General features: G+C 43.7%; 1 protein-coding gene across 1 annotated transcript in view; it reads left to right on the plus strand.

The window, feature by feature from the left end:
- The first annotated feature begins 12,178 nt into the window (after nucleotides 1–12,178).
- LOC141092820 (uncharacterized) overlaps nucleotides 12,179–25,739 on the plus strand; it is a 31,069-nt gene continuing 17,508 nt past the window's right edge. The window contains exons 1-7 of the mRNA XM_073579147.1: nucleotides 12,179–12,193; nucleotides 12,413–12,465; nucleotides 18,888–18,956; nucleotides 20,517–20,567; nucleotides 21,206–21,265; nucleotides 22,833–22,883; nucleotides 24,835–24,894. Of these exons, the coding sequence (XP_073435248.1) occupies nucleotides 12,179–12,193; nucleotides 12,413–12,465; nucleotides 18,888–18,956; nucleotides 20,517–20,567; nucleotides 21,206–21,265; nucleotides 22,833–22,883; nucleotides 24,835–24,894 (359 nt within the window). The remainder of the gene's footprint in view (nucleotides 12,194–12,412; nucleotides 12,466–18,887; nucleotides 18,957–20,516; nucleotides 20,568–21,205; nucleotides 21,266–22,832; nucleotides 22,884–24,834; nucleotides 24,895–25,739) is intronic.

Here is a 25,739-nt window from a genome sequence, read left to right on the forward strand (position 1 = left end):
TCCAGTCCCTATCTGGAGTAAGATTTCTGTGGTAGCGCAATGAGGTACATGCCACCTGTCAGATGCTGTAGGTTCATGAAGAGGCATGCAACTCTTCATGAATTGCCAACTTCTGGCTGCAACACACCTCGTCATCAAGACTGGTATGAAGAACACAGTCTTGATTAATCAGGCCAATAGTTTGAAGAAACTGCTAAAATAGCAGCATACCATAGTCTTATCAATTATATAGGAGAAAGGACAATCTACCTAATTTATTAGAAGGACTCATGAGAAAAATATTATTCGTTGAAAGGTCAACCAAAGAAAACAACCTTTTGTGAAGAAGGTGAGTGTTAACGTGAACTGTGAGCAAGTTCCCACTTTCATTCTGGCGTGAAAATAACTCTCCAAAGTATAATAATAATAATGCCTAATAACCTGGAATAAATAAAATAAAAGGGGTTTGTAAAGCTCGACAACAGACTATGTAAGCCACCTATTGAAATTAACCGGACCCTTTTCTCGTGATTGATGTGGATGACTTCTCCTACGTGTGTCCAAACAGCAGAAGACTGGAGCATGTGTTGTTGTAGGCAGAAGAATCAATGGTCCTGATGCGACTTCCAGGTCATCGGCTTCATCATTCCCTGATGTGGCATCTCTGCCTTTAAAGAGGTGTGCGCTTGGAAGTAATTCCTCTGCCCAAATTATGGAAAAATGGCATGTGTAGTTTAGTCATATAATACCAAAGAAAACAACCAAGCGTATAATCCAAAAGTGTAAATATTTATTCAAAAAATTTCATATAATAAAAATTGCATCGCATAACAGAGGCCACTATACCACAAAAATGACACTGCCACTGGTACACAGTTGTGGCCAAAAGTATTGACACCCCTGCAATTCTGTCAGATAATACTCAGTTTCTTCCTGAAAATAATTGCAAACACAAATTCTTTGGTATTATTTTCATTTAATTTGTCTTAAATGAAAAAACACAAAGAATTGTCCTAAAGCCAAATTGGATATAATTCCACACCAAACATAGAAAAGAGGGTGGACAAAAGTATTGGCACTGTTTGAAAAATCATGTGATGCTTCTCTAATTTGTGTAATTAACAGCACCTGTAACTTACCTGTGGCACCGAACAGGTTTTGGCAATAACTAAATCCCACTTGCGGCCAGTTGACATAGATTAAAGTTGACTCAACCTCTGTCCTGTGTCCTTGTGTGTACCACATTGAGCATGGAGAAAAGAAAGAAGACCAAAGAACTGTCTGAAGACTTGAGAAACCAAATTGTGAGGAAGCATGAGCAATCTCAAGGCTACAAGTCCATCTCCAAAGACCTGAATGTTCCTGTGTCTACTGTGCGCAGTGTCATCAAGAAGTTTAAAGCCCATGGCACTGTGGCTAACCTCCCTAGATGTGATCGGAAAAGAAAAATTGACGAGATTTCAATGCAAGATTGTGCGGATGTTGGATAAAGAACCTTGACTAACATCCAAACAAGTTCAAGCTGCCCTGCAGTTCGAGGGTACAACAGTGTCTATCAGTCGGCGTCTGAATGAAAAGGGACTGTATGGTAGGAGACCCAGGAAGACACCACTTCTTACCCCGAGACATAAAAAAGCCAGGCTGGAGTTTGCCAAAACTTACCTGAAAAAGCCTAAAACGTTTTGGAAGAATGTTCTCTGGTCAGATGAGACAAAAGTAGAGCTTTTGCAAAGGCATCAACATAGAGTTTACAGGAGAAAAAAAAGAGGCATTCAAAGAAAAGAACACGGTCCCTACAGTCAAACATGGCGGAGGTTCCCTGATGTTTTGGGGTTGCTTTGCTGCCTCTGGCACTGGACTGCTTGACCGTGTGCATGGCATTATGAAGTCTGAAGACTACCAACAAATTTTGCAGCATAATGTAGGGCCCAGTGTGAGAAAGCTGGGTCTCCCTCAGAGGTCATGGGTCTTCCAGCAGGACAATGACCCAAAACACACTTCAAAAAGCACTAGAAAATGGTTTGAGAGAAAGCACTGGAGACTTCTAAGGTGGCCAGCAATGAGTCCAGACCTGAATCCCATAGAACACCTGTGGAGAGATCTAAAAATGGCAGTTTGGAGAAGGCCCCCTTCAAATATCAGTGACCTGGAGCAGTTTGCCAAAGAAGAATGGTCAAAAATTCCAGCAGAGCATTGTAAGAAACTCATTCATGGTTACCGGAAGCGGTTGGTCGCAGTTATTTTGGCTAAAGGTTGTGCAACCAAGTATTAGACAATACTTTTGTCTGGCCCACTTTTGGGTTTTGTGTGAAATGATCAATGTTTTGCTTTTTGCGTCATTCTCTTTTTTGTGTTTTTTCATTTAAGGCAAATTAAATGAAGATAATAATACCAAAGAATTTGTGATTGCAATCATTTTCAGGAAGAAGCTGAGTATTATCTGACAATTGCAGGGGTGTCAATACTTTTGCCCACAACTGTATATAATAAACCATGTTACAAAATTTCGCACAATTCCCTTTTTAATATATGTGCAAAATCTGCAATTATAATAAGGTATATGTGCAAAAAAAAGTCTACAAAAACATGGGAGATGGAAATATGAAGTGTAAGAACTTATACAAATGTTTAATAAAAAGACCCCTGATGAAGTGAGACACGAAACGTGCATTGGGGTGATTTTGACAGCAACTGGCTTGATGTAAGTCTCCTTTTATAAATGCTGCTATATGTATGGGATTTATTTTAGCCCCTATTCTCTTGTATCGGTATCCAGTTCCACTTATTTCACTTTGATGGGCACATTATTTATTTTGGGTACATTTGGCAAGTTTTTGCATATACATTGAGGCAATACACTTTTTTTGCACATGCATGTAATCTTGTCTTATAATTATTTAATTTATGCACTTGTCATTATGATTCATCATAAGGGGTCTTTTTATTGAACATTTGTATAAGTTCTTACACTTCATATTTCCATCTCCCATGTTTTTGTAGACTCTTTTTTGCACATATACCTTATTATAATTGCAGATTTTGCACATATATATTGAAAAGGGAATTGTGCAAAATTTTGTAACATGGTTTATTATATATACCAGTGGCAGTGTCATATTTTTGTGGTATAGTGGCCTGTTATGCGATGCAATTTTTATTATATGAAATTTTTTGGAATAAATATTTACACTTTTGGATTATACTCTTGGTTGTTTTCTTTGGTATTATTTACTAGTTTGAGTTCTCTGTCCAACTGTATTGGTTTGTGGACATTATTGTAACAAGACTTGCCAGTCATATGCTGCACTGCAGAGTGTTCAAGAAGGATCCCGATTAAATAGGAAAAGAGAAAGAGGGCCTGGTTTAGCATGATTTCAAAGGGTGTCTTGAACTGTCCAGATTTGCCTAGCTGACAGTTGTGATCCACGTGGCATGCAGCACGGGGACTAAAGTAGATTCTGGGATACTGGGCATTACAAGATATTAGTAATTTTCAAGCCAGAATTCGTGCTGGGAACAGTTCAGTAGAGTAAAACCTAAGGACAGGTTCTCTTAGATTATTCTTAGTCTGAACAGGAATTATTCTAACTTGAGGTACGTCAAATTGTTGCATTTCTTCTTTCCAGAAGTGTTCTGCTGCTCTCATAATGTGACAGTACCATATGGCCATGTTTACATGGGGTATATTTACTTCTGATTTTCTACATCAAACATACAGTACAATACAAGTGAATGGATTTTAGAACAAATTTTAGCACATGATGCAGATTATAGAATCCACAGAATGCTTTGTTCTGCTACGGATTTGCCTCCAATTTCTTAAACAATATTTTTATTGAGGTTTTCAGAGTAATAAGCAAAAATGTAAGGCATACATTTATACAATCACATCCAAATGAATTTTGAGTGATGTAAAGCAAGACATCACAGTGTAATGACATTACAATCTTATCAACACTTGAAATAAGTGCGGTAAACAATAAACATAATAAAAAAAAAAAAGGAAGAAAAATAAAGAACCTTTACAAAAGTACACTAGGCACCTAGATATATGAAATTTTGGCACATCATGAATCAAAAAAAAAAAAAGAAAATAAAAGTTCAGGATATGAAATCTTCTATTTTGGGCTTGAGTTCCACCCATCTATACCACCTTTCATCAAATAACTTTATTGATATATTGTTAATGTAGTGAATCCTCTCATAAACACAGTGTTTATCTACCAGCATAATAAGCGTGACAATATCTGGAGGTTGCTTACTGTTCCAACCTTTCGCTATGAGGAAAGCTGCGGACATAAGAATGTGAGCGGCCAGGAACTTTTCCTTTTTAAGTCTGTGTATGTCTATGAGTAGCAAAGCTAAAGCAGGCTGTGGCTGAATACGCTAATTACATATGAGTGAAAGTAAGTCAAAAACTTTAAGCCAATATAGCTTCAATATAGGACATCCCCAAAAGACATGAAGTAAATCTGCTTGAGATCCACAACCACGCCAACACGTTCCAGAACCCCCCCCTCCAAAGTGCCTGAGTCTATTTGGGGTGAGGTAATATCTGTGAACTAACTTGTAGTGTGTTTCAAGTATGTTCATGCACCTCGTAGATTTAACCGCAATTTTAAGAGATGAAGTCCATTGAGGGATATATATCTGTCTCTGCAGAGTGGTTTCCCATTTCTCAAAGCATCCCTCATTAGTGAAGGTGTCCTTGCCAGTCAAGCTGTTATACAGAGGTCTGAGATAGCTCCCATGTCTGGGGGACATGCTAAATAAAAAATTATAAATAGTGTGGTTAATCAAAACCACTCTGCAGAAGTATTTCTTATATTTATTGTATTCCTCCTTGAGCAAAAGATATTTCATGTATTCTGTATTAGGAATTCCAAATCTGGTCTTAACCAGCTCAAAGGGCATGACTCTGTTGTTATCCAACAAGTCATCCACAAAAGTGATTGGAAACTTTGCCCAACTGTCGAACATAGGTCTTAAGGAAGTCCTGACAGGAGACAAAAAGGGGAGTCTCAATTTTTCAGTTGAAAAAGGGGAAACATTAGATTTTCCTTTACACAAGTGTGACCAACACAACATAGAGGCTCTGAGTATTGGATTATCTATATTCACAATCTCTTTTCTGTGCAAAAGAAAGTATGATATAAACAAAATTGGTTCCCTGTTGGGCATCATATCCCTTTCAATTTTTGGCCATTCCAGTTCAGTCTGTTCCGTGAACCAACTTTTTGTTAATTCAGTCACAGTGGCAAAATAGTATGCCTCCAGATCTAGAAGAGCTATTCCCCCATTTTCTTTAGATTTGAGTAATGTACGTTTCTTCACTCTAGGTTTCCGGTTATTCCAAATAAACTTATTCATCTGGTGGGTTAATTTTTGTATGGATATGGGCAGAGGGACATTCCTATATAGGAACAGGACTTTAGGAAGGCAGAACATTTTGCCTCCAATTTCTCCTACCTTACTATAAAGGTGAAATGTGCTGTAAAATCTTGCAACCACACGTCAATACATTCTAGTTAGAGTGTTTCCAGGAATAAGTGTCTTCTGCTTATTGGTTTGCGCTAGTTTAGTGTAATAGAAAAGAACTGTTACTTCTCCCCTGCTCTGGCTACATCTCCGCACCGCTACTGTGGCCTTTGTTGACAGGCTGCAGCGGTAATGTCACGACTACAGCACATTTCACTGCTGCAGTCATGCACTGAACTCGGTGGCCCATGTCTTCCACATCAGCAGAGCTACCATGCTCAGAGATTGATGCAGTGAATGTTTGCTGTAGTCTTGATGTCACCACTGTAGCCAATCAAAAAAAGCTGGAGCAGGGGTGAAGAGGCATTGCTGGAGCCGCAGAGGGTGAGTAATGACTTGCCTAATGGTACAGATGATTTTACTCTCTGATTTTCATTATCTCAAAATGACTGCGAAACGGTTCTAAATTCTAAACCTTGCATGCAACATATAATAGAAAAGTCATGTAGATTGTGTAGCCCTTACACTGGCATATGCGGGAGCATCCAAGCTCTGGAGCTCCAGCCTATGCACATGTGCTGGTATATACAACATAGAGTGGGATATAAAGTGCTGTCATATTGACAGCTGATAACGATAACTCTAGTATTTCAGCACAAGAAGGTCGATTCTTCTTACAAGAACTGAATTGTGAACACGTTACATAAAGCCTTTTCTATTTCTACGATTATACATCACTACTAGTAGCCTCGGTTGTACATATTTTCTCTTCCGTACTCCTCTACGGGCTGGGACCAGGAAATCCAAAGGTTATTTTACTATCATTTCCATATTTTGTTTTTTATGCTTTTTAAATGTTTGTAAAAGAAATCAATTATCTTTAATCTAACGTCAGGAGGACATGATTATCAAAAAGTTTTTGTATAAACTGGAATCATTACTTATATGATCTATTTTCCTAAATTGCTTGATTGATCACAAACAGGAAATTGCAGAGGGTGAATCTTTGTTAAAATAAATATAAATATTAAAGACAAAGATTATTGATTGTACATGTCGTGTGTATTTTTATTATTGTATAGGCATAAAGTAGCATATGTCCATGTATAGTTGTGCTCAAAAGTTTAAATACCCTGGCAGAATTTTTGCTTTCTAGGACTTCCCTCCTGACAGCACCATGGAGTTTGTCCTCCTCCTTCTTACAGGAACAGGAAACGCGCGAGAGGTTAAAAGACCCCTCCCCACCCCCTTCCCTTAGTGTTTTTCCTGTCTCTGCATGGAGGGACGCACGAGAGCAAGCAGGAGCTTAACGGAAGGGCTCAGGGGGATCGTTCGGCACAGCTAATCCTTACCCCTGTCAAGAGGTCCGAGGCCGACACTCTCCAGTGGGGAGTCCCTCGGTCACAGAGACCAGTCGAGCAGGAGCTTATATGGGGGGGGCTCTCTGCTCTGGCCAGCAGGGCACTGCATCTTCTGGAAAACGCGCGGTGTACAGATCCGTCGCACTTCCGGTGACATAAGAGAGGCGCCGGGTTCCGGGGTCGGCGTGCGTTACAGGATGGAAAGCGGAAGTGATGCGGAGACAGGTAATAAGACCATTACCTGGGTCACCGGAGGCACTCATCATGCACAGGGCTGTTATGATGAGTCACCGAAGGAGGAAAAAACAAAATACCATCTAAGTCCAGAAAAACCAGAGAGGTTGGCAGCTATCGGATTGCAGACCCCTGAACCTATCCACAACAACTAGCAGTAGCCGTGGGGGGTTCCTACGGTGCCCTAGACCCCTCGATCACAGCCGAAGAGCTACATAGCCTAAAGACAGAAAGGGGAAAAACTAAACTGCCCCAGAGCAGACCCCAAAGCAATAGGCAGCCCCCAACATATAATGACGGTGAAGCAAGATGAAAACACTAACACAGATAGAAAGATAGGTTGAGCAAATGATGGGGCCCAAGCTAACTACATAGGACAGGATAGGAAAGCTGCTGTCTGCCATCCGCAAAAACCCTATCAAAATGAGCCAACCGACTGATAGGAAAAACAGGCCCTGAAGTCGCTAGGCTTCAAAAGACTATATCAGCACTCAGGAATATTCTGAAGACAGAGCAAAAGATCAACAGATCAGAGACAAAAATGGAATTCAGCTCACCCCCGGCCGGGGATGGCAGAACTCCCAAAAAAAAGGCAAAACAAAAACAAAACTGAAGAGTACAAAGCAGAGCAGAAAAACTTAGCTTTGAGACGCAGGAATCAGACTGGTCTCCAAGAATCCAGCAGGAAAATCACCAGCCAGGAAGAAGGGCGTCGGCAGCCTTATATCCAGTCCTCAATTCCAGCCACCCAGTTATCATCTAGCTGCCCAGGTGTTTGGTAATCAGTCTCACTACCTTCCTTCACCAGAGGAGGGAGTTCATCAGACCTCAATGGTGAAGGGAAAAATGAACTCACAACACAGGGCAACAGGTAAGTGCATTTGATTCAGTCCCACCTTCTTTTGCAGCAGCCTGATTACCCCTTCTCTCTATAGTAAAATAGGATAAGGGAACCCCTGCTATGTCCCTCCCTATGCCTAAGAGGTCTGGCAAGGCCTCTGTAAGCTCCAGGTGATGCCCTATATGCAGAAAACACCATATCCACATTGGGGTACCTAGGTTGGCTCCTCAATGGGCAGATGTTGAACTTGGTGCCGGGAAACAGGGAGATTTTCCTGGGAATGCTGTTGGATTCCAGACGCGGAGCATCCTTTCTGCCAGAAGAAAAATGAGATGGTGAGAAACAGAATCCGAGAGTTCGTGAAAAATTGGGCTTCACTCGGGTCAGAAATGAAGATTCTAGGCCTCCTGACAGCTTGCATCCCCTGTGTCCACTGGGCCCAGTTCCACTCAAGAGCCTTGCAGAGGGAAATCCTGTCCGTCTGGGACTGATGCCAGATATCACTCAACAGAGGAATGTCCTCATCCCCTGTGGTGAGAAGATCGCTACTCTGGTGGACTCTGCCTGAAAATCTGCAGTTAGGCATTCCTTGGATCTCCTCACCTTGCGTAGTGATCACTGTGGACACCAGCAAGGAGGGATGGGGAGAACACTCGGAGGGAAGGATTCTTCAGGGCAGATGACCATCAGAGATACGGTCCAATTCGTCAAACTACAGTGAGCTCTACGGAGTGTGGGTAGCCCTAAGGCGAAATCAATTGTGGCTAAAGGGGCAACATGTCAGAATCTTATCAGACAATGTAACGACAGTGTCTTTCTTGCGCTACCAGGGGGGCCCCAGATAACGTGCTTCCCAGCATCTGGCGTACAGAATTTTTTCCTGGGCAGAGCAGACTGCCCTTTCAGTGGCAGCGGTTCATCTTGAGTGTTCCCAAAACGTAGTGGCGGATTACCTGAGCAGACAAAAGGTCTGGCCAACGGAATGGGAACTAAACGAGGAGGTATTCCAGCACTTGTGCCAACTTTGGGGTACGCCTCAAATAGACCTAATCGTGACCAGAAAGAAATCAAAGGTCACCAGATTCTACTCCCTGAATCCCACGGACAATTCAAAAGCGGTCAACGCGTTGAGTCAGAGGTGGGACAGGTCTCTGTCTTATGCCTTTCCCCCTATGGCACTTATCCCGAGAGTACTCGGGAAGATCCAGGAGGATAAGGCAAAGGTACTTCTGATCATCCTGTATTGGCCAAAGATAAGTTGGTTCCCGCTGCTAAGACTAAGAACTATGGCCTTAGAAGAAACTGTCATACTTTCCCTGAGGAAATATTTAATTCACTAGGGCCCAGTCTTCCACCAGAACCTGGAAAGACTTCATCTGTTGGCCTGAATCCTGAGTGGAATATCTTAAGGGTTCAGGGGTTGTCGGTCCAGGTTATTACCACGATTCAGGCTAGCAGGAAGCCAGTCACTTCAGCAATATACAATAACATCAGGAAAAGGTTCTGTTTGGAAGGTGGCGGGTCCGATGTTGTTCCCGGTAGGCCTGATATTCCAAGGATCTTAGATTTTCTTCAGGCGGGATTTAATAAGGGTCTTAAACCAAGCACCCTTAAAGTCCAGATATCAGCATTAAGCATACAGTCATATGTTAAAGTGTGTGCACCCCTATTAATGTTAACCTTTTTTCTTTATAACAATTTTGGTTTTTGCAACAGCTATTTCAGTTTCATATATCTAATAACTGATGGACTCAGTTATATTTCTGGATTCAAATGAGGTTTATTGTATTAACAGAAAATGTGCAATCTGCATTTAAACAAAATTTGACCGGTGCAAATGGGTGGGGAGGGGCCTTTTAACCTCTCATGTGTTTCCTGTCCCTGTAAGGAAGAGGACGACGACCTCAATGGGGCTGTCAGGATGGACTCCTGGAAACATAATTACCGGCAGTTCTAATACCTATTTTATTGACTTTTTTTTAGAGAATGAATAATAACACCAGAACTTTTTCTCCACTGATGATTAGTGGTTGGGTGAAGCCATTTGTCAAACTACTGGGTTTTATCTTTTTAAATCGTAATGACAACCCAAAACATCCAAATGACCCTGATCAAAAGTTCACATTCCACATTTCTTAATACCGTGTATTGCCCCTCTAACATCAATGACAGCTTGAAGTCTTTTGTGGTAGTTTTGGATGAGGTGCTTTATTTTCTTTATTTTCTCAGATGGTAAAGCTGCCCACTCTCCTTGCCAAAAAGCCTCCAGTTCCTGTAAATTCCTGGGCTGTCTAGCATGAACTGCGCGCTTAAGATCTCCCCAGAGTGGCTCAATGATAATTGAGGTCAGGAGACTGAGATGGCCACTTCAGAACCTTCACTTTGTTCTGCTGTAGCCAATGACCTGTTGGCTTGGCCTTGTGTTTTGGATTGTTGTCATGTTGGAACGTCCAAGTATGTCCCATGCGCAGCAGAATTTGCTGATAATGTGCTGCATTCATCTTTCCTTCAACTTTGACCAAGTTCCCTGTGCTTTTTTTGGCTCACAAATCCCCAAAACATCAGCAATCCAACTCTGTGCTTTACTGTCGGAATGGTGTTTCTTTCATCGTAGGCCTTGTTGCGATCTCTCCAAATGTAACATTTATGGTTGTGGCCAAAAGGTTCAGTTTTGTTCTCATCACTCCAAATTACCTTGTTCCAGAAGTTTTGAGGCTTGTCTCTGTGCTGTTTGCGTATTGTAGGCGAGATACTTTGTCATTTGTGCAGTAATGGCTTTCTTCTGGCGACTCGACCAAGTGCCTCCTTTATTGTGCATCTTGAAACAGTCACAACAATAGTTTTCAGTGAGTCCTGTATTTTAGCTGATGTTATTTGTGGGTTCTTCTTTGCATCACAAACCATTTTCCTGGCAGTTGTGGACAAAATTTTTGTTGGTCTACCTGACCATGGTTTTGTTTTTACAGAGCCTCTGATTTTCCATTTGTTAATCACCGTTTGAATACTGCTGCCTGGCATTACCAATTCCTTGGATATCTTTTTGTATCCCTATCCTGTTTTATACAGTTCAACTACCTTTTTTCCCATAGATCCGTTGACAATTCTTTTGCTTTCCCCATGACTGATAATCCAGAAACGTCAGTGGCTAGACGAAAGATGCAAGTGTCTGTCTGGATCCCAGAAACTCACTCAGCTTTTATGCACACACGCTGATTACAAGCAAACAGGTCACAAGTGAAGATGTTGCTAGTGATGAGCGAGCATGCTCAGTACTCGCCCGAGCTCGCGATGCTCGGCTAGCGCCCAGCATTTCCAGGTTTGCTCGGCTTGAGCTTGGGTCCACGCCCTGCATGCTTGGCGCTCTTTAGAGTGCCAATCAACATGCAGGAATTGTCTGCCACGCACTGAAATGCCGCAGCCATGTTGGTTGTGGCATTACAGTGATTGGCTGGCCGCGCAGCCTTATCAGGTCTATATCAGACCTGGCGCCACCCTGCTCGTCCCAGTCAGTTCCGGAATCGCCAGTGTCGGGAGGGTTGCTTCAGCGATAGGGACAGAATAGGTGTCCAGGGATAGGGACAGAATAGGCCTCCTCCATAGGGACAGATAGGGAACTTACAACTAACCTCAGTAATATCATTGTACAAACATCATTGTAAATAACTTCTTGCAAATACACCCCTGAATATTTTATCTCCTCAACCTCATCTTAGATTGTAAGTTGTCACTAGCAGGATTGATTTTTGTTTTGGTTTAATTATTGTTCTCGTTGTTACTTAGTGTAGATTGTAAGCTGTTATCAGAAGGGTAGTTTTGTTTTGGTTTAATTATTGGATTATTGTTATCGTTGTTACTTAGGACTGTTATGTTTGAAACTGTTAAATTGTGAATACGTTTTTGCTCTATAATAACTCTGAATCTTCAAATTAGAGCATAGATAAGCAGGATGCAGATATTAATTATGGTGTCATTGACGCTCACCCTCTTTGTGGATTTGTCAAAGTTTTGAAGGATGTTACATATGTTAGACATCCATGTCCACTCCTCACATGTTATGTGTGAAGACAGAACTGAACACCAACAACCTTGTTAATGCTGGTGGACTATTCAACAACTGCCATCTTCTGCTCACAAATCTTGTCACCTATTCTGTCCCTATCCCTGGTCACCTATTCTGTCCCTATCGCTGAAGCAACCCTCCCGACACTGGTGATTCCGGAGCTGACTGGGACGAACAGGGTCTGTCAGAATAGGTGTCCAATAGTGAAGAAAATGACAGTGAGAAATGGAGTGTGATTGGGTAAGTGGAGAGTGTGACACTAAATATGTATTGGGGGATATATACATACAATATAGAACATTATATACTTATATTTATGGCACTTTCAGTCATTTGGTATAAAACATGGATGCATATATGTCTATGTATGTAGCAAGGGGTACTGGGGTGGTAGTCTGGACCATGCTCACCCACTAAACACAGTCTGTAGACACCTACCTTCTCTTTCTTTTGTCTCAGCAGTCCAGGCAGTTAAGAGACTGGGGATACATCTTTACTCCAACAAGGAAAACGTAACTTTTTATTTAACAATGATGAAGGATGGACAAAAAGAGAATTTTAGCATTGGCTTCCTGCTCTCTCCCTGACATTTGCTGTAGTCGCATGCACAACGGCCGCAGCAGCTGAGGTTCGCAGTTGTCCAATCGCTGGAATCTGGGCGCCTGAGACCCCTTCAGCGAAGGCCCTCCTCAAAGTCCTGGAGGCCTGTGTTGTAGTCCTTCAGTCTTTCAGTCTCTAAGAGCCTTTGATCTGGGGCAACATATCTTTCCTGTTCGGGAGTCTGGAAATGCCCCTTCTGCACTATACATCTGCCCTTGCCGAGGATCTGGGCAGTTGTCCCTGAAGCAGCAGCTTTCTCCCGCCTTTCTGCTGCTGCTGCTTCTGGCCCAGCCCATAATGTTAACTGTTGACTGTCCCTAACTCATATACAGCCATTTAAAGGGGAACATCCCAGTACAATATCATACATAATACATTATAATACAAATACAGCATAAAATTACAAGACCTAAAATATAGTGCACGGGGGGACACATAGGAGAAGGAGAAGGCGTAACTGAGGAGACCGGCCACCTATTACATGTATATGAAATGATAACCGATGGAGGAGCCAAAAGCAAAAGGCCAGTTGCTTTGTTTATGAGCATTTCTGTACCATCTACAAAGTTGTTCTCCATTTCTATCCCTCCCTTCTATAAAATTGATTGCAGGCATGCAACATCTTTTTTTTTCTTAATTCCTTTTTGATGACTCTTTGTTTGAAAATCCCAGGGATACTCAGTCAAAACTTCATCAGGAGGCAGAAACTGTGGTTACTGCTCCAGCCTCTGCACTATCCCTGAAATGAACAATTAGCAGTGACCTTCATTTTAGGGGCTTGGCTATTCACTGTGCAATGTGCACTGTGTACTGCGCGCAAAGACTGCGCATCCTCACCAGACTGTAGTAATGAGCCGGCAGCAGATCAGAGCGCACCGTCAGTTCACTTTGTAAGATGAATACTTGTCTAGTAGAGAGGAATACCAACCACCCTCAAGTTACGCTTTTAAAGGGAATCTGTCACCAGGTTTTATGTAAAAATATCATTCAATTTAGTGTCACCTCTGCATTATACAAGTACTTTTGATATCCCTTCACTCCTCACCAATAATATATAAATATCGTTTTTATTCCTCGAGCGGTGTATGTAAATATGCTCAGTCTAGTCTGATGGGCGGGGCTTATTGTCCATCTCCACCACCCATCCACTGCTTGCTGTATGTATTTTCTTCTGTGAATATCACAGATCGCTTAGAGTTACCGCGTGTACACATTCAAATGGCCTCTCGTGTGTGCACAATATGCTTTGCCCAAATATACTTCCAGGCCATAGAACGCAATCACTTATGCCCTATGTGGTGTAGTAACCACTGTTTCCACTAGGGGACGCTGTGTGGATGTCCCAAGAGAGAGGATGAGTGGCAGAATCCTGAAGGACGGTTATGTATCTCAAGGTGGGTGGCCTTGAGATGGAGACTTATGTATATGTGTGGATCAGCAATGACATTGCTGAGGTGTTGCTTCAATGTGTCAGGGAGAAGTCTCCAGGTAACTAGAGAGATGGGTGGACCTGGTTACCTACAAACCCACCCAGGGGGTGTGTTTAAAGAACACTGTTGTAAAGAGTTTGTAAATGCTTGAAGGACCTGTGATGAGGTCAGAGTCATGTGACCCGTTGGGCGGGGTTATGAACCATATAATGTGGCCAGGGTAGGTCACAGGTGGTGAATGCTGGGACCTGGTTGGTCTATTGTGAAAGGCCCTGTCTGAGAGAGAGATGGGGTGTCTTCCTGACAGCAGGGAACGCTGTTGAATGGCTGCACGTGCCTGGGAATTCCCTGGAGGGAATGGACGTCTGCCGCATGGTGAAGGAACCGTGAGCTGACCCTGACGGGGTGAGACATCTGAGGCTAAAGAGCCTGTGTATGATAACCTGTGACCACAGGCTTAGCAGAGTGAAGCTCTGTCACGGACGCTATGCTGTAATGTGAAGTTTATGTGGCTGCTGTGGGTTTATGATGGAGGAATAAACCGCTTGGACTATGTTATGGTTTATGAAAACCCGGTGCCGGATGTGTTTTATTCGCTGCCTAGCGAGGATCCTCTAACTGAATGACAGCGCTACCTCACAATTGGTGGAGAAATGCTATGGGCAGTGTTGTAGCCTTGTTGCTGGGAGCAACGGAAGAGGACTGCAAAATTTCGGTTGCTAAGAGCAACGGTTTCCAAAGGCACATGGTGCAGTGCTGGCAATGCTGAGCGGGGAGAGCCGGTCAGTGGAAGAGACTTATAGGACACCTCTGCTGTAGAGGGGTCCAAGAACCTGCGCGGCCAGCAGGTGACAGTCGTGAAAGCCATGTTGTACTGACCGGGGTCAGTGAGAAAGAGACTGGTGATTGCTGTAGGGTGCCTCTGTGGAGAAGAGGTATCCGAGGACCTGTGTGACTGACACAGGTAACGGACAGGTGTTCGTGTTGCACTGACCAGGGTCAGTGATAAAGACTGTGTACCTGGAGGGTTCAGTGAGCAAGGTCCTAGAGGGTCAGTGTTGGGAGGTTCTGGAAGAAGAATCGGATCCCTGGAGCATGTGGTATGACCTTGGACGTGGTGAGGCGTGAGTGTTGGGCAGTCTCAGGTGGAGACGGATGTCCTGAAAAGCACCCGCTAAGCCCCTGGACCTGGTGAGGCCGGTGTGTTGAGAAACCCTGGGAGGAGGGTCGGCTCCCTGAATAGCACCCGGCGCACCCTGTGTGTTGGACGGTCTCAGGCGGAGACGGTACGTCCTGAATAGCACACAGACAGGACACGTGAGTTTTTTGTGTGGTGTGTTTTTTTTTTTTTTTTTTTTTTCTTCTTTTCTCAATTCAGCCTGCGGTGGCTCAGTGGGAGTCAAGAAGGGGACAAGCGGCTTCCGGTAACTCAGCGGGGTTATGAAGAGGACACCAGCCGCTGTGTGTGAACAGCAGCCGGTGGTGTCGGAGATCGGTGACAGCAGGAGCTGTGGTGGTGCCAACAAGGACTTGTGTGGTATCGTAAGAGACAAACTGTGTTGTGTGAACTGTGGTGTGAGAAGACCGGTATAACGGACATGGGGAAATCCCAAAAGGGGGCGGTGGCCCAAATCGGGGTGGTAGCACAAAAGGGGGTAGATTCACAGAAGGGGGCGGTGAACCAAATTGAGGTGGTAACCCAAAAAGAAGTGGAGTCCCAGAGGGGGCGGTAACCCAAATTGGGGTGGTAACCCAAATAGGGGTGGAGTCCTGGGAGGGGGCGGTGACCCAAATTGGGGTGGTTCAGGAAATGGCAGCACTGGTTGCCTCACTGGGTATGTCTGGGGAACCGCAGTGTGTCTGTATGAGTTTTGAGGAGTGCGATATGTATTTTCCGGATAATGACGGGCCACAGGTGTGTACCATGATGCTGCACCGGGAAGGAGTCTCTGGTAGACTGGACTCAGAGAGTCAGGTGACTCTGACAGGAACTTCTCTCGTTTTATCTCTGACCGAGAAAAGCGCCAGGGTCCGCTGTAAACATGGGGTCACGGTGAACTATGCAGTAGACAGAGTAATGTTCGAGGGGACCAAAGGTCGTAAGTGCCAAGGGAGTGGGATACCATGTGACTTAGTCTATGCCTTGGAGAGGGGCCGGGACTTTGTGTTGTTTGATGATGTATGGTCGAATGAGGGAGACGTTTCAACTGTTGGATTAACAGACGTTGAGATGGTGACGCCTCCTAAAATGGACAGGTCTGATGTAGAAGTGACTGGAAGAAGGGGTACATCTGCCCAACTGACGGACCTGATGTCTCGTGACATGACGGATGGTGGGCTGGGAGATGAGACGACTGGGCTAGACACATTGGTGGTGGACGCTAACTGGAGGGTTCACTCGTCTGGTGGGACTGACCCAGTGGTACCCTTTGACAATATAATTAAAGAGGTAGTGGTGAGACACGTGCTGGCCAAAAGAGAACAGGATCGTGAGATACAGCTGATAAAGGAGACAGTGGAAGGACATCTCGAACAAGAAAGAGTCCTGAGACAAATGGCCAAGCACAGAACTTTGACAGTGATGAACAGCAGCCGGGTCCGACTGGTGGTCGAACGGAGCTGTTGGTGCCCGTCTTGGCAGACGGTCATGAAGAGATGAGATCTCGTGAAGTTGGGGAGCTAAGAACTGAAGAAGACAGTCACCCGATCGGGTCAACTGTAGTGAGGGAAGTGTCCGTGGTAAAGCCAGAGCCTCCTGGCCAGGAAGAGAGCAAGGCCTCGACCTTCAAGTTTGTGATTGATGTACCAAAAGACATGCAAGAGGCCTGTGCTGAGGAAGGTATGCATGAGGCTTTCATAGAGGCGGTCAAAGCGTGTAAGGTGCACTGGGCGCCTGAGACTCGGCAGTTGGTGATAATGTCAGCCAGGGAAGACACAGCAAAGCGGGTGGCTGTCCTGAAAAACATGCATCTGCAGTGTCTCCATGTCAAACAGTTGGTTAGACGGAGTAATATGAAAGCTGCTCGACGCCTAGAATTAGCAAGAGAGGCTATGGATTGGTTGGGTTTGCGGAAAGAGGTAGCTCTGGTTCCCAAAGGTCTGATAGGGAGAATCATTGGAAGATTTGGGAAGGTAATGCAAGACCTTATAAATAGCTCCGGTGTGGTGAGGGTGAGGATCCCTCCCAATGATGAAGACCAGGTATCCAGTGAAGAGGGTAGGATTCCCGTCCTGGTGGTTGGCTCCGTGGAAAGCCTGAGAAACTTTCAGATGCTCTTGGAGTATCGAGTGGGGTACCTGCAAGAGATTGAGCAGTTGAGGCTGGACCATCGGCGAATCACTAAAGAGGTTCGGAACACCAAGTGGCGGCCGCCTTCAACCCGAGATGTAAGGACCCGAAGGGTTCCGCCTAGAAGTGACAGTGCAGATGGCCGAAGAATGTCAGCAAGTGGTAGTTCGACTGGCAGAATGATGGTGAGAGTTCGTAGTTCCTGTGAGACCCTGAATGAGTCAGACTCAGGCCAGACAGTAGGCCCAACTAAGACTGATGACCATACCAATGGGGGGAGCTGGTCGGGGAACGGAACTTACAGGGAGAGGAATGTGGTGACTAGACAGTGTCTGATGACACAGACAGACTGTAACTGGAGGGCCAAAGATCAGGGCCGATATTCAGACTGCTGGGGGCGGAGGAGGCCTAACGTAGAGATGAGGCCGTATGATAGATGGAGACGGTTCTCTCGACCTGTGGGACAAGGTGTAATGAGTGCCCGGTCTCGAGAGCCTGATGTAATGTGTGCACGGTCTCGAGAGCCTGATGTAATGTTGTGTGTTCAATCCCACAAGTTTGAACAAAGGGGGAGGTATGTGGTGTAGTAACCACTGTGTCCACTAGGGGGCGCTGTGTGGATGTCCGAAGAGAAAGGATGAGTGGCAGAAACCTGAAGGATGGTTATGTATCTCAAGGTGGGTGGCCTTGAGATGGAGACTTATGTATGTGTGTGGATCAGCAATGACATTGCTGAGGTGTTGCTTCAATGTGTCAGGGAGAAGTCTCCAGGTAACTAGAGATATGTGCAGGCCTGGTTGCCTACAAACCCACCCAGGGGGTGTGTTTAAAGAACACTGTTGTAAAGAGTGTGTAAATGCTTGAAGGACCTGTGATGAGGTCAGACTCATGCGACCCGGTGGGTGGGGCTATGAACCATATAATGTGGCCAGGGTAGGTCACAGGTGGTGAATGCTGGGACCTGGTTGGTCCAGTGTGGAAGGCCCTGTCTGAGAGAGAGATGGGGCGTCTTCCTGACAGCAGGGAACGCTGTGTTGAATGGCTGCACGTGCCTGGAAATTCCCTGAAGGGATTGGACGTCTGCCGCATGGTGAAGGAACCGTGAGCTGACCCTGACGGGGTGAGACATCTGAGGCTAAAGAGCCTGTGTATAACAAGCTGTGACCACAGGCTTAGCAGAGTGAAGCTCTGTCATGGACGCTATGCTGTAATGTGAAGTTTATGTGGCTGCTGTGGGTTTATGAAGGAGGAATAAACCGCATGGACTATGTTATGGTTTATGAAAACCCAGTGTCGGATGTGTTTTATTCACTGCCTAGCGAGGATCCCCTAACTGAATGACAGCGCTACCTCACACCACGCATGCGCAACATTGTTTTTCGGCTATTCCCACAGTTGGGCAAAGCATACTGCGCACACGCGAGAGGCCATTTGAATGAGCATGCGTGATAACTGTACGCGATCTGTGATATTCACAGAAAAGAATACGTACATCAAGCAGAGGAGGGGGAGTGGAGACGGAAATTAAGCCCCGCCCATCGGATATAACCCTGTGTCATCTGGATGTCAAAGTAGATTATATATGGTTTACATGACTTATTTTATTGTCCAATAGTGAGGAAGATGAGAGTGAGGAGGAACAGGAGGAAACATCTTGGGGGAGTGAGGATTGGAGTGTGATTGGGTAAGAGGAGAATGTGAGACTAAATATATATTGGGGGATATACACATACAATTTGGAACATTATATACTCATAGTTATGGCACTTTCAGTCATGTGGTATGAAACATGGCTTCATATATGTCTATGTATATGCAATGATCACTGATGGAGGAGCTGAAAAACAAAAGACCAGTGAGGTCAGATCCTTTGTTCATGAGCATTTCTGTACCATCTACAAACTTGTTCTCCATTTCTATCCCTCAATTCTATAAAATTCCTTTCAGGCGTGCGACATCTTTTATTTTTTTCTCTCTTTCCTTTTGATGACGCTTTGTTTGAAAATCCCAGTGCGTGCTGGGATATTTAAACAAAACATCATTAGGGGAGAAGCTTCGGTCACTTCCCCGGCCTCTGCACTATCCCTGAAATGAAGCATTAGCAGTGACCTTCAATTCAGGGGCTTGGCTGTTCACTGTGCAATGTGCACTGTGTGATGCGCGCAAAGACTGCTCTTTCTTGCCAAATCAGAAAAGTAGTAATGAGCAGGCAACAGATCAGAGCGCACTGTCAGTTCACTTTGTAAGATGAATACTTGGCTAGTAAAGAGGAGCACCAACGGCCCTCACGATACGCTTTTAAAGAGAATCTGTCATCATGTTTTTGGGATATCATGTAAAAATATCATTCAATTTAGTGTCACCTATGCATTATACAAGTACTTTTGATACCCCTTCACTTCCCACCAATGATACATAAATACCATTTTAATTCCTCCCGTGGTATATGTAATTACGCTCGGTCCAGTCTGATGGGTGGGGCTTATTGTCCATCTCTCCACCCCCTCTCCTCTGCTTGCTGTACATATTCTTTTGTGTGAATATCACAGATCGCGTATAGTTACCGTGTGTGGACATTCAAATGGACTCTCGCGTGTGCGCAGTATGCTTTGCCCAAGTGTGGGCAAAGCATAAAATCATTATTGCGCATGTGCCAGCATACTCCATGGCATTCTTTGGCCCGGAAGTATACAAGTATACTTCCGGGCCATAGAACGCAATCGCTTATGCCGACGCATGCGCAATATTGTTTTTCGGCTATTCCCACAGTTGGGCAAAGCATACTGCGCATACGCGAGAGGTCATTTGAATAAGCATGCGTGGTAACTGTACGCATTCTGTGATATTCACAGAAAAGAATGCACACATCAAGCAGAGGAGGGGGAGTGGAAATGAAAAATAAGCCCCACCCATTGGACCGGATCGAGCATATTTATGTACATCGCGCGAGGAATAAAAATGGTATTTATGTATCATTAGTGGGGAGTCAAGGGATATCAAAAGTACTTGTATAATGCAAAGGTGACACTAATTTGAATGATATTTTTACATGATATCCCAAAAAAGTGGTGACAGATTCCCTTTAAATGCTGGGAAATCATCTTACAATCTGCAGTGACAGTGCGCTCTCCTCTGTTGCTGTTGAGAGAATGCACTGCTTTGTGCATATCACGGCTGATAACTTTTATCTGTAGACTTCCTAAGTATCAATTCTTTTAATAAGAACTTTATTTTTTCATTTCAGCTGCTTTGATTCCAATGAAACACTTGCATCGCTAAGTGAAGTGCCACTGCCGTAAGTAACTGGTGTAATCATGGTCCACAACTTTCAATGATTTAGTCCTCAGTACCTTTTAACTATGAGATATAGGTGCAGTCAGAGGTGTAACTTGCACTTCTTGGGTTTCAATGCAAATTATGTAACAGAGCCTCTCAGCTATTATAACCATTTGTAATAGTGATGAATATATATGTGGCAGATAAGGGTGTCCCAATGCATGTGAGGAGATCTCACATGGCAGACGCAGAGGTATCCAGTGAACTCCTAGTTGCTCAACTCCTAGCTGCAATGTCAATCAATCAGCACCCTACGATCGGTTTGCGTAAGGGCCGATCGCCATGCAAAGTGACAGTCGCCATTTTAAAGCCCTTTTTAATACTGCTATCTTACTTCACAACAGCATTTAAAGGGTTAAACTGATGCAATCATGGCTAGCTGCAGTTGCATCAGATACTGCTTGATGCCACAGGTGGTACAGGGGGGCAGGCTTTACTCTTGAGCCTGCTCCATACACAGATAGTGCGCCCTCAATAAGGGGTTAATCGGGACTTTTCATTCAGCATTTCCAACCCCAATCTTTATATAACCCTGTGTCATCTGGATGTCAAAGTAGATTATATATGATTTACATGACTTATTTTATTGTCCAATAGTGAGGAAGATGAGAGTGAGGAGGAAACATCTTGGGGGAGTGAGGATTGGAGTGTGATTGGGTAAGTGGAGAATGTGAGACTAAATATATATTGGGGGATATATACATACAATGTGGAACATTATATACTTATAGTTATGGCACTTTCAGTCATTTGGTATAAAACATGGCTGCATATATGTCAATGTATATGCAATGATAACTGATGGAGGAGCCGAAAAATAAAAGACCAGTGAGGTCAGATCCTTTGTTCATGAGCATTTCTGTACCATCTACAAAGTTGTTCTCCATTTCTATCCCTCCATTCCATAAAATTCCTTTCAGGCGTGCGACATCTTTTATTTTTTTCTCTCTTTCCTTTTGATGATGCTTTGTTTGAAAATCCCAGTGCGTGCTGGGATATTTAGACAAAACATCATTAGGGGAGAAGCTTCGGTCACTTCCCCGCCCTGCACTATCCCCGAAATGAAGCATTAGCAGCCACCTTCATTTCAGGGGCTTGGCTGTTCACTGTGCAATGTGCACTGTGTGATGCGCGCAAAGACTGTGCTTTCTTGCCAAATCAGAAAAGTAGTAATGAGCAGGCAACAGATCAGAGCGCACTGTCAGTTCACTTTGTAAGATGAATACTTGGCTAGTAAAGAGGAGCACCAACGGCCCACAAGTTACGCTTTTAAAGAGAATCTGTCATTATGTTTTTGGGATATCATGTAAAAATATCATTCAATTTAGTGTCACCTATGCATTAAACAAGTACCTTTGATACCCCTTCACTTCCCACCAATAATACATAAATACCATTTTAATTCCTCCCGTGGTATATGTAATTACGCTCTGTCCAGTCTGATGGGTGGGGCTTATTGTCCATCTCTCCACCCCCCTCTCCTCTGCTTGCTGTACATATTCTTTTCTGTGAATATCACAGATCGCGTATAGTTTTCATGTGTGCGCATTCAGCATTCAAATGGACTCTCGCGTGTGCGCAGTATGCTTTGCCCAAATGTGGGCAAGGCATAAAATCATTATTGCGCATGAGCCAGCATATGCCATGGCTTTCTATGGCCCGCAAGTATACAGGTATACTTCCAGGCCATAGAACGCAATCGCTTTTGCCGACGCATGCGCAATATTGTTTTTCGGCTATTCCCACAGTTGGGCAAAGCATACTGCGCATGCGCGAGAGGTCATTTGAATAAGCATGCGTGGTAACTGTACGCGATCTGTGATATTCACAGAAAAGAATACGTACATCAAGCAGAGGAGGTGGAGTGGAAACGGAAAATAAGACCCACCCATTGGACCGGATCGAGCATATTTACATACATCGCGCGAGGAATATAAACGGTATTTATGTATCATTAGTGGGGAGTCAAGGGATATCAAAAGTACTTGTATAATGCAAAGGTGACACTAAATTGAATGATAGTTTTACATGAAATCCCAAAAAAGTGGTGACAGATTCCCTTTAAATGCTGGGAAATCATCTTACAATCTGCAGTTACAGTGCGCTCTGCTCTGTTGCTGTTGAGAGCACACTGCTTTCTGCATATCACAGCTGATAACTTTTATCTCTAGGCTTCCTAAGTATCAATACTTTTAATCAGAATTTTTTAATTTTTTCATTTCAGCTGCTTCGATTCCAATGAAATGCTTGCATCGCTTAGTGAAGTGCCACTGCCGTAAGTAACTGGTGTAATTATGGTCCACAACTTTCAATGATTTAGTCCTCAGTACCTTTTAACTATGAGACATAGATGCAATCAGAGGTGTAACTTGCACTTCTTGGGCTTCAATAAAAATTATTCAACAGGGCTCCTCAGCTACTATAACCATTTGTAATAGTGATGAATATACTGTATATGTGGCAGATGAGGGTGTCCCAATGAATGTGAGAAGATCACTCATGGCAGATGCGGAGGCCTCCAGTGAACTCCTAGCTGCAATGTCAATCAATCAGCACCCTACGATCGCTTTGCGTGAGGGCCGATCGCCATACAAAGTGTCAGTCGCCATTTTAAAGCCCTTTTTAATACTACAATCATACTTCACAGCAGCATTTAAAGGGTTAAGCTGATGCAATCATGGCTAGCTGCAGTTGCATCAGATACTGTTTGATGCCACAGCTGGTTCAGGGGGGCAGACTTTACTCTTGAGCCCGCCCCATACATAGATAGTGTGCCCTCAATAAGGGTTTAATCGGGACTCTTCATTCAGCATTTCCAACCCCAATCTTTATATAACCCTGTGTTATCTGGATGTCAAAGTAGATGATATATGATTTATATGACTTATTTTATTGTCCAATAGTGAGGAAGATGAGGAGGAACAGGAGGAAACATCTTGGGGGAGTGAGGATTGGAGTGTGATTGGGTAAGTGGAGAGTGTGACGCTAAATATATATTGGGGGATACATACAATATAGAACATTATATACTTATAGTTATGGCTCTTTCAGTCATTTGGTGTAAAACATGGCTGCATATATGTCTATGTATATGCAATGATAACTGATGGAGGAGCCAAAAACAAAAGACCAGTGAGATCAGATCCTTTGTTCATGAGCATTTCTGTACCATCTACAAAGTTGTTCTCCATTTCTGTCCCTCAATTCTATAAAATTCCTTTCAGGCGTGCAACATCTTTTATTTTTGTCTTTCTTTTTGATGATGCTTTCTTTGAAAATCCCAGTGCGAGCTGGGATACTTAGACAAAACATCATTAGGGGAGAAGCTTCGGTCACTTCCCCGGCCTCTGCACTATCCCTGAAATGAAGCATTAGCAGTGACCTTCATTTCAGGGGCTTGGCTGTTCACTGTGCAATGTGCACTGTGTGATGCGCGCAAAGACTGCGCTTTCTTGCCAAATCAGAAAAGTAGTAATGAGCAGGCAACAGATCAGAGCGCACTGTCAGTTCAACTTTTAAGATGAATACCTGGCTTGTAGAAATGAGCACCAACTGCTCAGAAGTTACACCTTTAAATGTTGGGAAATAGTCTTACAATGTGCAGTGACAGTGCGCTCTGCTCTGTTGCTGGTGAGATAGAGCACTGCTTAGTGCACATCACGGCTGATAACTTTTATCTGTAGGCTTCCTAAGTATCAATTCTTCTAATCAACAGGGCCCCTCAGCTACTATAACCATTTGTAATAGTGATAAATATATATGTGGCAGATGAGGGTGTCCCAATGCATGTGAGGAGATCACACATGGCAGACACAGAGGCCTCCAGTAGACCGCTAGCTGCAATGTCAATCAATCAGCACCCTACGATCGCTTTGCGTGGGGATTGATGGCCAAACAAAGTGGCAGTCATCATATTAAAGACCTTTTCAATACTGCTATCAAATATCACAGCAGTATTTAAAGGGTTAAACTGATGCTATCATGGCTATTTCCAATTGTATCAGGTACTGTGGATGCAAGCTATGTAACAAAGCCATCACTGGTGGTTCAGGGGACAGACTTTACTTCTGAGTCCGCTCCATATATAGATAGTGAATCCTCAATAAGGGGTTAATCTGGACTCTTCATTCAGCATATCATACCCCAGTCTTTATATAACCCTGTGTTATCTGGATGTCAAAGTAGATTATATATGATTTACATGACTTATTTTATGTGTCCAATAGTGATAAAGATGAGAGTGAGGAGGAATACACTTGGAATAGTGAGGATTTTACTTTCAGTAGGTAAGTGGAGAGTGTGACACTAAATATATATTGGAGGATACATACAATATAGAACATTATATACTTATAGTTATGGCACTTTCAGTCATTTGGTATGAAACATGGCTGCATATATGTCTATTTATATGCAATGATAACTGATGGAGGAGCCGAAAAACAAAAGACCAGTGAGGTCAGATCCTTTGTTCATGTGCATTTCTGTACCATCTACAAAGTTGTTCTCCATTTCTATCCCTCAGTTCTATAAAATTCCTTTCAGGCGTGCGACATCTTTTATTTTTTTCTCTCATTCCTTTTGATGACGCTTTGTTTGAAAATCCCAGTGCGTGCTGGGATATTTAGACAAAACATCATTAGGGGAGAAGCTTCGGTCACTTCCCCGGCCTCTGCACTATCCCTGAAATGAAGCATTAGCAGGGACCTTCATTTCAGGGGCTTGGCTGTTCACTGTGCAATGTGCACTGTGTGATGCGCGCAAAGACTGCGCTTTCTTGCCAAATCAGAAAAGTAGTAATGAGCAGGCAACAGATCAGAGCGCACTGTCAGTTCACTTTGTAAGATGAATACTTGGCTAGTAAAGAGGAGCACCAACGGCCCACAAGTTACGCTTTTAAAGAGAATCTGTCATTATGTTTTTGGGATATCATGTAAAAATATCATTCAATTTAGTGTCACCTATGCATTATACAAATACCTTTGATACCCCTTCACTTCCCACCAATGATACATAAATACCATTTTAATTCCTCCCGTGGTATATGTAATTACGCTCTGTCCAGTCTCATGGGTGGGGCTTATTGTCCATCTCTCCACCCCCCTCTCCTCTGCTTGCTGTACATATTCTT

This window comes from Dendrobates tinctorius, unplaced genomic scaffold (assembly GCF_039654945.1).
Source record: "Dendrobates tinctorius isolate UK_male_01 unplaced genomic scaffold, ASM3965494v1 ptg000060l, whole genome shotgun sequence".
NCBI classification, from domain to species: Eukaryota; Metazoa; Chordata; class Amphibia; order Anura; family Dendrobatidae; genus Dendrobates; species Dendrobates tinctorius.